A 12,482-nucleotide genomic window follows, 5' to 3' on the forward strand; every position below is an offset into this window, starting at 1 on the left:
TGAGTTTTATAGAGGACACAGTCCATACATAAAAAGATAAAAAGAGAGGGGGTAGGTGATATTGAAAACAGCTTTGGAGGAGAGGAGTCAGTAAATTCCGTGTGAGTGGGAGGGAGGGAGAGAAGGGGGAAGAGAGAGAGAGAAGGATAGATAGAGATCTGGGGGATGTGTTTAGTGTTTGCTTCCTTTTGTGAAAAGGAGAACAAAAAGGGCATTTGAGCAAACCTAACTCCCTTAACAAGATGAGTCCTGGTTTCCCATTCATAAAGAGTGTTCCCTTTCATCTCTTCATGCCAACATGTTTATTGCAGGTCATATACTGGGTGCCACCTCATCTGCAGCATATTCTTTCGCCTGAACTGATTGCTGGGAATAAATTCAAATAGTCTTATATCCCTCATTGAACACTTAGCTAGTTCCATAGGTCACTGAACTTTCTGGCATTTCAGCCTTCTCATTGTTGGTTGGTATTTTTGCCTTATAAGATTATTGAAGGTTTCTGCTACATCAACATGTAAGAAAGTTTCTGAAGGCTGAAAGACACTGTGTTAGTGTAAGGTGCACTTGTTGATGCCCTGGGCAGGATGCTGACACACCGTACCTTCAGAGACACGTCCCCATGGGTCACCTCAAAGTTAGACTTACCGCTGGATAACCAGAATAAACTAGAATATCTTCTACCACAAACCTCAAAGTATGCGGGCTGCATTAACCTTTGAATGAAGCTACAGGTAATACAGATTTTCATGACAGAAACCAGGGAATAAATTCAAACATACCTTAAAGGTAAATATTCGGGTACTGCTTTAACTACTCTACTCAATATCAGTTTTTCTGTTAACAGATCAACCCTGAAATCAGAGCTACTAAGGATGGCTTCAGAATTAAAAGTAGGGCTAAACAATACTGGGTAGTGACTAACTTGAGGAGAAAATTACATTGGCCAAAGACAAGGTAAGAATGTTTCATGAACATTCTATCAGGCCAGATGTCTTTAGGGATTTATATTTCCAAAGGCAGTAAGTGAGTAGACTACATAGGCACTGATTGAAATTTCAGTACTGATTTCTCGGCCTGAGAATACACAATCTGTCTATGGCACATTTTCTTGAGTATAGAGCAGTATACATCTGAGAGGAGATTAGTATCCAGAATACACAGCCAACTCAAAAAGCTAAATAACAAGAAATCAAATGATACAGTCAATAAATAGACTAATGAAATGAGCACACAGTTCCAAAAACTAAAACATTAAACACCCAATAAATGTGAGAAAAAATGTTCAACCTCACTAGTCATCATAGAAATTAAAATTAAAACCTCCTTTAGATTCCGTTTTACCCCTGTCAGAATGTCAGTCATTTGGAAAACAAGTAACAGTCAATGCTGGAGGATGGGAGAACAAGAGGAAGACCTTAGACAGTGCTAATGAGATTGTAACCTAGTTCAGCCATTCCAAAAATGAGTACCACAGCTTCTCAGACTAAAAATATGTCTACCATATGACCAAGCCCTACCACCTGAGGGGACTCACCTCAGAGACTGTGCATACCAGAGGTACTTGCCTATCAAGCTTGTGGTGGTGCTGTTCGCAGTGTATCTTGAAGACTGCAAGGCAGCACATCACATGGATATTTTGCTTATGAATACTGTTCTCAGTGGTGAGTTGAAGTAACCAGCCTCAGTGTCCTGTCAGTGGAGGAGGGATGAAATTGGCACTGTGGAGAGAAAGCCTAAGGAGTAAAAGCACTGACTGCTCTTCCAAAGGACCCAAGTTTGATATCCAGCACCGAGACACCAGGTACACATAATGCAGAAACATGTAGGCAAAATACCTATATACATAAAAATAAACTAATCAAAAATAAACAAGATGTGAACAATGGCAAGAGCCATAAAAATGCTAATGCAGAAGAGTGAAGAATCTCACTCTCCCAGGGCAGCAGTAACATATGAGATCTTTGGATATGCGTGCCGGCTCCTGGTCCTCTGCCTCTGGTTCATTTGACTTGCTGAGTCTTGCTTAGAAGCTCTGTGCCGGCCCTGTGTCAGAGCCCCTGCTCCCTGCTGCCTGTTCAACTGTGTTAATAGTCCTCTGGCCTTTCCTATTGAACACACTGAGAATTTTGTCCAAAGAATGGGCATTAAGGTTGTGATATGATTTTACTAGTGTGTACTCTAAGTCTGTCCAGCGGCAGGGATACCCTCTGCTTGTATCGCCTGCTTTGCCTTCTGAATGCCCTCTTCTCCAGGGAACAGTTTATACATTTTTGTTCATGCAAAAGGGGAACATTTGGGCACCTTTTTTCAGTTGCTGGTTTGTAGAGCTATTTTTAACTTTTGTTCTTTGCTGTTTTATTTTCTATGCTTGTGAATTGTAAGGTGCCAGACTGGCTGCCCTTGAGGCTAGTGTCCCTAATTTATCCCAAGAACAGGAAAAATACTGGGGGTAACAGAACTGGTCATGTCTGGGTCCAGCACACAAGCCCCGACCTACTCTGGAAGAATATTCCCCAGACATAAAGAGAGAATTGTTTCTGGGAACGCAGGCCATCTGCTTTTGTGGCGAGCAGACAAAACCTGGTTGTGCCATCACTAGACACTACAGCATTTTGCATCCAGCAGGCCACAGACGTTGATCCTTTCTTTGGGGGAAAAAATGTGCTGTTTTTCTGTCTTCCACCTCTTCCTGTCAAAAGTCCATCCTTTAAGGTCAAAATCAATTGCTCGTTTCCTCGGGAAAGTCTTAAAGAGCTGTCTTTGATTTTTGTAGCACCTTTCTCCTGCGACAAGCCGCACATGTTGTCCTGGATTGTTGAATGTAGGGAGTTTCTTAATCACTGTAAGAAGGGCTGGTGGTGACTAGTCCACTTCTTCATGTCACACAAAAGAAGACCGTAGTACTGGACAAAGAGCAGACCCTTAGAGTGTCCACTAAGTAGATTGAAAAGCAAAACTTTTCTTTCAAGACAGGTTTTCCCTGTAAGCTGGTGGTTAAAGTTGCTCCAGACCCAGGATAGCTGTCCAGCTTTCCAGATGCTTCTAGGCTCAGGCCCTTTATTCCATGTGCTGCGCTTTGAGCTTTCATGCTCAAAACCAAAACAGCTGCTCCTGCTGCCCAGCAAGCCACCATGCCCATCCTGTGATCCCATCCTTATTTGGGTAACATATGTTTCTTAGATCCTTTGTGCTTCCTATTAAGGGATCCTTTTTTACATATAGAAAGGAAAAAGTTAATATAAAAAAATAAGTTGACTTACTAAAATTATAATATAAAATTTTACTTCTAATAGGAATCCAATGGGCTCTTAATAATGTCACATGGATTAATCTGTTTTCCTCACCCATCAGTGTGTTTTCTACAGTGAAATGTCATTTGTTGACATGAAATTCTCAGAGGTATAGCATCAGTTTTCAAACAAGGCTACTTAGTTTTATAGTAAACCAGGTAAATTTGGAGAAGGGGTATTTTCAACATAATCTCAAAAATTGGTGCCAAATGAAAGTTTTTTTTCTTACTATAAGCAGAAAAGTACATGAATTGCAAGGAATATTTTAAATTATAGTTAAAAATAAGTATAAGGTAACTCTTGGGTAGAAATTCATTAAAATCAGCTACAAGCCATATTACAATATCATAATTATATTAAATATCACAAGTTAACATTGAAACTTCACAATAATACAACTGTAGCAGACACAGTCCATCTTTTAAGACTTGAACTCTTTTCTCAATATTTGATTGATTATACTTCAAGTTTGCGTGTTTATTTTTTAAAAGATATGCTCCAATCCTGCAACAGAGTTCAAAGGAATAGTTCCAGGACCAAATGCAACCAGAGAGAAATATACTTACCTCTTCTCACTTATTGAAACATTTACCCCTCCCAGTTTTGAGTGTGAAGTGGCTGTCAGTCCAATGTGACAGGGTGCTGAAAGCCATTTTCAGGGAGAAGTCACTCCAGAATGCTCCAGAATGCCAGATCTGTACTAATGATCATAAGAGCTCATCACAGGCACTGCAGCCGTGGGGTTGGGACAGATACTTCAAACAAGGCTTCCTGGGCATGAATTAGTTAGTCATTTTCTGTGACTTGTGTTCCTCTTCTTTAGAATAAGAACAATGGTTGTGTGTCTACACAGGGTGTCGTGAATTGTAAATGAGTTAATACAAGAGCCTCAAAAGTAAAATGTTGGCCATCCATGAAGCTAGGTCTAGGATATTTACGTGCAAAATGCCCAAGGTGCTTGTTGACAGTCCCTGTTGCCTATGGTTACCTAGTAGACTCTTGTTTCTGCCTTAGCAAACAGGAACTGTACAGAGTCAAGGTGGCTGTGGCCCTTTCCATCTCAGGGTATTGGGATACAGAGCCTCTTACTCAGACTAGTTCCCCCTCCCCCTTTTATTTATTTATTTTTCCTTCTGGTCCTGTAGTTTGAACTCACGATCCTAGCGTGTATTAAGCAAATGTTCTATCAGTGAGCTATACTTAGTCTTGAAATGTTATCCTAAATTATATTCTATTGCTGTTTAAATGCTAATATGTTGTTTAAATCCTAACGTGTTGCATATACATGTGTGACCTCTGTCTGATTAATTAATGTGAATGCTGTAGTTTTCCAGAATAGACAGTAAGCATTAGGACCTCAAGGAACTCCCAACCCTACAATACATGGAGCCATTAAATCAGGTAGATATGTTCAGATTAAGCACAGTCTGAAAGGCAATGCTGGCCGGATTTTGGTATCTTAGATGGTGTCCAGTGCACAAAATGAGACTCGCTTCATGAGCCCCAGAAGTCAGACTAAAACCAAGGGGAGCAGCCAGAATGGAGTTGCATTAGTGGCTCCACAGGGAACAAAACCTCCCAGCAGTCTCAGTGCTCTGGAAATAGAGATGACTACCTACTACTTGATCTGCCCATCACTGAGGGCCTGCTACAGAAGCTTGACCACCAGGACTTGAAAAGATCCCCATATGCTAACTGATGTGAAGACTCCCGGAGACAAAGGCTTGCCTGAACTGTTTTGTTCAGTAGGTTGTGTCTTTCAGCCCTAACATTCTGAATCCTGTTTCTACCCATATATGATTAGAGGCGGTACCTGAGCCCCAGGATCAAGCATATGAGTTGTCCTCCATCTCTTTCTTGGGGACCTTAGCGGTCTCCTCATTTGACTCAGATAGACACATGCTGTACCCAGGGGAGACCATGGTAGTTAGTACAGCGATGGCAGTGGAGACCAATAGGGTGGGCTGGATATTGAATATGCCAATGCCAGTAGTGCTGAATCTCTTGCTGCCTCAAGATGAACCTGCTGTCTCCCTCATCTTGGCTTCCTTAGATGGATCTAACAGCTTCTCGATAAGACTTCCCCTTATCTTCCAGGCCGCTGTGCTCGCTGCGGGGAAAACGTGGTTGGGGAAGGAACAGGATGCACCGCCATGGATCAGGTCTTCCATGTGGACTGTTTCACCTGCATCGTGTGTAACAACAAGCTGCGAGGACAGCCCTTCTACGCCGTGGAGAAGAAGGCGTACTGCGAGCCCTGCTACATTGTAAGTGTCCACACTGGGTCAATCATCTCTCTCTCTCTTATTTGACCAAGCACCACTCACTCCACATAAATGTCGCCATCAGTTCTTTGAACTTCAAAAGATGCATACATATGTAAATTGGCATACTGTATTTTTTTTCTATATGGTTACAGTTCTTATGAGGTCAGATAATTGTATTGGGAAAGGGCTGCCTTTCGACTAAAGGTCTGCCAGAACGGTTGTCTGGCCTGTGGGTTTCATGCATGTCTACAGAAACTGTGTTCTCTATGATGTATCAAAGTCATAGCTCCTGCTATTCTGTCTCAGCCTGCGTTTGAAGTCCCAGTGTGTTTCAGAAGACTTAGCAGGTGGCTGAATTTGTCAGTGGCCTTCCAAACTTCGGAACTAATTATCTCTTCAAAATCACTTTTCCCTCCCTAATCCCCCAAGATGTCTATGATGTAAAGAAACTCTCTATTATAGAGTACCTTAAAGAGAATTGCATTCTAATTCTGACTGTGGTAGTGATGGTTTTCTGTTCTAAAAGAACAAAGCTAATTTTGAATAGCAAAGCTTAGTGACTAAAAATAAGTCACATTTTCTTAGATTAACTATCCCTATAAAATGCTATTAAGCTACCTCCTGATAGAATAGATTGCTGAATGAGAAAACTTCATGCCCAAAGTAAATTTCTTTACTATCTTTATGGTTTTGATCTATCTGCTGAACATGTTCATGGAAAAAATAGTACTTTTTTTGCAAACTTACAATATAGTCATGGTTGTATCCTCTGCCATGGCATTCCAAGACCAAAGAAACCTTGAGAATAAGGTAATGAGATTCAGAAATTTGCAGATCTCCAGATTTCAATTTTATTGGAATTTCTACCTTGCTTGTTGTCTTAGTGTTACTGCTGCTATGAGGAAACTTTCGCCTTGACCAAAAGCAGCTTTTTCAGGAAACAGTCTATTTCAGCTTATACTTTCCATCACTGATGGAAGTCAGGGCAGGAACCTGGAGGCAGGAGCAGATACAGAGGCCATGGAGGAGTGCTGCTTCCTGACTGGCTTTCCATGGCTTGCTCAGCCTGATTTATCACGTAACCCAGGACCACCAGCGTAGGGACAGGAACGGGCTGGGCCTTCACCATCAGTCACTCATTAAGAAAATGCCTTCCAGACTTGCCTCTAGCAAGATCTTATGTTCCATTTTCTTAATTGAAGTTCCCTCTTCTCCAGCGACTCTAGCTTGTGTCAAGTTGACATAAATCTAGCCAGCACAATTGGTAAGAATATTCCGAAAACCTGAGTTTATCGAAACACTGGGATGTGAAGTACAGAGTTCAGTTCTTCATGATTGATTTCATTGCATCTCTTAGGTCATATCTTATTTTCTTTTCTTTCTAGGAGCAACTTAAACACATGTAGCATCATTATAATGTCATCTAGCTAGTAGAGCTGCGAGGGGGAGAAAAAACTGTTTTAAGGTCACTTGCCTAACTGCTGTCTTTAGAATTGAGACTAGAGACCCAGGAGAAAGGTGGCCTCTGATTACCGTTGGAGTTAGAGCCAGGCTACATTCGTCTCATTTTTTCCTCGTCCTGTGACTTGGGCAGTACTGCATGTGTTTAGTTATTCAGACTGTAAAGATGAGTGCACCAATGCCCTGTTGATCTGCAAGCAGCCGCATCTACAATGAGAGACAGTGTGGTCAGCAAACGCTCCTATGTCATTCAGCTCCTCAAGTACCGTCCTCTGAAATCCTGGTTGAAAAGAGGAAGACCTTGTATAATTCTGACCTCTTTTAGCAGGCTGCACTTTCTAGTGATTCAGGACACCATTGTGAAATCGTTTATTGCTGCAAGTATTAGTAGCAAAGTCAACAAAGCCTTGTCCAGCTGTCTAGCACTTTTCTACCATGGAGCTGTTACTTTTTTTAAATTTAATTTAATTTTTATTAATTACAATTTATTCACTTTGTATCCCGGCTCTAGCCCCCTCCCTTATCCCTTCCCAAACCTACCCTCCCTCTCTCTCCTTCTCCCATGCTGTTACTTTCTTTAATTAAATTTTTATTTTTTTATATTAGTTACAGTTTACTAACTTTGTATCCCAGCTGTAGCCACCTCCCTCATTCTCTCCCATTGCCACTCTCCCTTCTTCATCTCCTCTCTGCCCCCCTCTAAGTCCACTGATAGGGGAGGTCCTCCTCCCCTTCCATCCGACCCTAGCTTATCAGGTCTTTTCAGGACTGGCTGCAATGTCCTCCTCTGTGGCCTAGCAAGGCTGCTCCTCCCTCGGGGTGGGAGGGGGGAGGTCAAAGAGCCAGCCATTGAGTTTATGTCACAGACAGTCCCTGTTCCCCTTACTAGAGAACCCACTTAGATACTGAACTGCCATGGGCTCCATCGGAGCAGGGGTTCTAGGTTATATCCATGTATGGTCCTTGGTTGGAGAAACAGTCTCAGAAAAAACCCCTGTGCCCAGATATATTTGTCATGGCTCCTGTTTGGTCCCCTTTTGACTGTGTCAGTGATCATTGCTACCACAGCAATGCTTTTGTGGAAGGCTTCTTAAGCTGTTTATTCTTATGATTTGTAACCAAATGTCTTACATACGATAATGGGAAACTGTAACAGTATGCAGAGAACATGAGTTTGAATTGGATTCAGTAAAAGCTTTCTGTCTTGGGTAAGTTACCTGATCTTTCTAAGCCTCGGTTTTTCTCATCTATATACTGGGAATGTTGGTAGTATTTTTCCGTAAGATCCCTGAAGATGAAATGAGGCAATCTGTGTAAGCACCTTTGATCTACTCAGGAGAAGCTATTGAACAAATGGTATTTCTGACCTTAAATACAATTAGATTTGGGGACCTATTTACCATTTCTGGTGTGTGCAGTGAGGCTCAGACTTGACTTAGTTCTAGGAAGCTGTTTTGCTACTTGGATATACCTATCTTCCATTTTTGTTTAATGTATGTTTTCCTGGGTGCATAGCAAGGCTTTAGTTTTATTTTTTTTATCGTTTTCTATACTGTGACAGCTCAGAATTCAGACTCTGTTAGTAAGATCTCTGAGATTATTTAGGATGCTGACACCCTCTGTTCTGGTTGCATAGTGCACTCACAGCAAGGAAGGCTATCTGGGAGATATTTAATCATACACTTGGAAGCGCTGAGTGGATTCAGATAATGAAGAACCTTACTATCTTTTCTATGATTTCTCTCCCTCATAAGAACCTGTAATCGTGGTCCTTTTTTAATGATATCTTCCCATGGCTCCCAGGAAAGGTAATTTAAGTCTTATCAGAACTCAGTTCCACTTTATGCAAAGACCCCCTGTCCAGAATTGATTTCTATGTTCAACACAGGCCTGGTGCCCTCAATGGCACTATCAGCAACTTTCAGTTTCGACTAAACTTTCCTGCTTCTAATGAGCTATATACCGAAAGTACAGAAAGTAGAAAAGCAAGAAGCATGAATTAGAGCAAGCTTGCTTTGCAGGTAGGCTTAAGGACTACAGACAGCACTAGGGTTATTTGTCTCTCTAAAGGAGCTAGAATGACAGCCAGGAAGCCCCTGTCACACTGCTGGACACAGGTGTCCCAAAGACATTGTAAACAAAGCCAAGATAATCAAATCCCTGGGTCTTTCTTTTCTTTTTCTTATTATGTTTCGTTTTTTAACCTATTTGATGGAATAAGAATATTGAAAGCAGTGGCTTAGTTAATTATTTCTATCTAAGGACCAACCACTCAGTGAGGCCTACAAAACAAAAATTAAATTTCTTCCTAAATCAGTTATTGGTAAGCCTAAAATCACATTTAAATTTAATGTTTCTCTACTCTGAGATTAAATGCCCAGTAATATCTTCAGACTTGGTTTACCACATTAGTATATTCCTAAGGTCCCTTAAATTCTTAATCTTTGTGTACCAGCATCTGTGGCTGGACAGACTTAATTCAGTGTGGTGTTACAGCTCTTGTCACAAGTATTTCACTTGTTTTCTGTTTATTAACCCACTGTGAATATGTGTTCAGTATGCCTAGGTGGTAATTTTGTATGCCTAGGTGGTAATTTTTTTTGGCCTCTCATTTGTTTAGATTTACATTATGTTTATGAATGATGTTTTAAAGCAAAAATATATTTTTCATCCTTTTATCATTATAAAATACTTAAAGAAATTTGAGTGAAAATTGCATATCTTTAAAATGACTTAACCTCATTTTTTTTAATTTAGATGTTCTACTCAAATTATCAATGTCACTACAATGATGCAATAGTGAGGGCATTGCCCACAGTTCTTGGTTTTGACCTAGAGCATATGATCCTCCTGCCTCACCTCAGTAGGTGCTGGCATATGCCACTACACCTATCCTCTTGAAGTGTTCTTTAGAAAACTATTTCTGGTTGACAAGACAATTACAGACAGTGAGCTCACATCTTAAACTATATGCTACTCCCTGTTGGACAGGTTTAGTTATATTCATTTGGGTCAATGCAATAAATACACTATGTCCTAGTTATTTTAGCTGATGCTTCTAGTATTAGTTGGAAAGTCAGATCTTGTAAGTTATTAGTTTTGATTATTCTTTGTTTTGAATAAATAAACAGATTGAAATTTAAGAGTCCTAAACTTTATTAGGAAGTAAAATGATTTAAGTAGAATCCATCTGTCTTGGTCCTAACTCTCTGGTATATCATTTACCTTCCTAGTACCAGGGTGCTCTTGTTTAGGAAGTTAACAGTTCCCTAATGTCACAGATAAGGAATGGGCAAGTGTATTATTTTTGTATCATGAAACTATTGACTACATAAGGGATTAGTCTGATCCTTATCATTGTGATACTATAGAGAAGCTGTATCATACAATGGGTGTCTTGGCTGCTGTTGCTATAGAAATGTTGAAACCAGTTAGCTTGATAGGAGGAACGTAAGGACACATAGAGAGATCAGTCCTTTGCTTACAGCTATTTGTGTCTTTAGGTATGAAGGGCATCAGCAAGGCTCTAGCTTGTGTGACCTGCTGCTCTTAGTCAGACAAGCTTACTCCTGAACATGAATTTAACAAAGGAACAGTTAGTTACTTTCTTCTTGGCATCACAAAGGAGTCTGGGCCTTGGGGACACATACATGACAAGTTCTCAGCCAAAGCCTGTTTATGAAATGGTGATCCAGGATCCTCCACTGGGTTGGTGCTTTGGGGCAGAGTGGCCGGAAAAATAGAACAGGCATTTTTATTAGAGTGGAAATCCCAGTGAAGAGAAGACCTCTGAAAGTAGCCAGGCAGCCTCCTGGGAGACTAACTTGAAGGTACCAGAACCTGGCACATTAATGACCAACACATTAGCAGCCTTTTGCTCTCTTATGCCACTAAATGGCGAAGTTAAAGCAGTCTAAATTTTCAACTCCATTAAGAGGCAGTTTTTGTACCTCTGCAGGAAAGCTTTCCCTTTTATGTATTGAAGTCCACCCTAATGGAATGCTTTAAAAGCAGTTAGAACCAGGGCCTTCTGTGGGCGTTGAAAAGGAACCATAGTGTTGGGACAGCATCTGAACAATCCACGAAAACGTCCTCTTTCTAATTGCCCACCTCTGCTCTCACCATCTTGATGTGTCTGCTTCTGCCTCGCACATCTCTGACTGCACATACCACCTACACACTTAAACACATCTATCCCCAGTATCTTATTTTCACTTCACTAGCACTAATAAGAAAAATGGTTCAAGAATGGGACATGGAAAAACAAACAAAAAACACCACTCTCCCATGAGATCTGACTACGTGAGCCCTCAGTGTTATCTCCCTCATTTCTTACCTTTTTTTATGGCACTCCATGACTGTTGGAACCATGACTGGCAAAGGGAGATTATTCGACCCTATTAAAATGAGGTTTTGATGTGTTCAAAGTAAAAGACAAAATGAAGACCAGAAAGCATTCTGCTACCCTGGCCTTTATTTGCTTTATCTGTCTTTATTTTATTTACTTACCTTATTTATTTATTTTGTTTGCTTTGTTTACTTACCATGCTACCACCCTGAAAACTAACATTCGTCTTTCTGAAAACACAGACTATTGCCAGCCACCGGTTACCCACTTTAAAGTCACGGAAGTCTTCTGTTCCCAGGATTTTAATTGATAACAACCACTGGCCTGAATTGTGCTGTCCAGTATTATAGATCACAGGTGAAAAGCTATGACCCCTGCTCCCTACTTGGGTGTTCACAAATCCCTCTGTCTATAATGCCTGGAATCTCAATGCAAAAAAAAAAAAAAAAGAAAGAAAAGAAAGAAAATGCTTTTCTTATTAGAGTTAAATTTAGACATAGTGACAGATAGCATCTGCCCAATTGTATAATTTTATTTTTTAATATTTTTGTTTTGTCTGTTAACCTCATAGGAGCCTTGGAGATTGGTCCAGTTCTTCTTACTATCATTTCCAGTAGCAACAAATGGAGGCTTGTGCAGCTCCAATGTGATGGGATTTATTTTATCTTACATGTTATCTCTATTGCCATTTCCACATGGTATCTCTTGTTGTTTTTATAAGATTTAATTCAAGCTGGATTTTAGGGGTATATTCTTTGTCTTGTTTTTTAGGTTTAGAGATTTTGGAGATTAAAATTGTTTTAATGATAGCAGTCCTTTTTAAAACACCTTTTAATATATGCTCATTAGAGAAAAATTAGGAAAATAAAAACATCAGATCCTTCTGCGAAATGTCTGCACTCAGCTCAGTGTCCGTTCTCTGCCTTGATGCTGCTTGCATAGCTATAACTGTGGACCCGTGACAGCCTGTGATGTGGTGTGCCCACACGGAACGCTCTCACCTTGCTTTCTAATCAACCACTTGCTTTGCCACATAACAGTGTATTTGCCTTTTACCCAAATAGTCTCTTAAATATTCCATGGCCATTCAGAAGGAATATATGCCCTTTCTGAAAA

The 12,482-nt window shown here is 40.5% G+C and overlaps 1 protein-coding gene across 1 annotated transcript in view; it reads left to right on the forward strand.

Moving 5' to 3' along the window:
- Positions 1–12,482, forward strand: part of Lpp (LIM domain containing preferred translocation partner in lipoma) — a 434,005-nt gene that overhangs the window by 370,194 nt on the left and 51,329 nt on the right. Inside the window, exon 8 of the mRNA XM_055625216.1 lies at positions 5,388–5,557. Within this exon, the coding sequence (XP_055481191.1) occupies positions 5,388–5,557 (170 nt within the window). The remainder of the gene's footprint in view (positions 1–5,387; positions 5,558–12,482) is intronic.

The sequence above is a fragment of the Psammomys obesus genome, unplaced genomic scaffold (genome assembly GCF_907164565.1).
Source record: "Psammomys obesus unplaced genomic scaffold, mPsaObe1.curated_primary_1811, whole genome shotgun sequence".
Taxonomy (NCBI): Eukaryota; Metazoa; Chordata; class Mammalia; order Rodentia; family Muridae; genus Psammomys; species Psammomys obesus.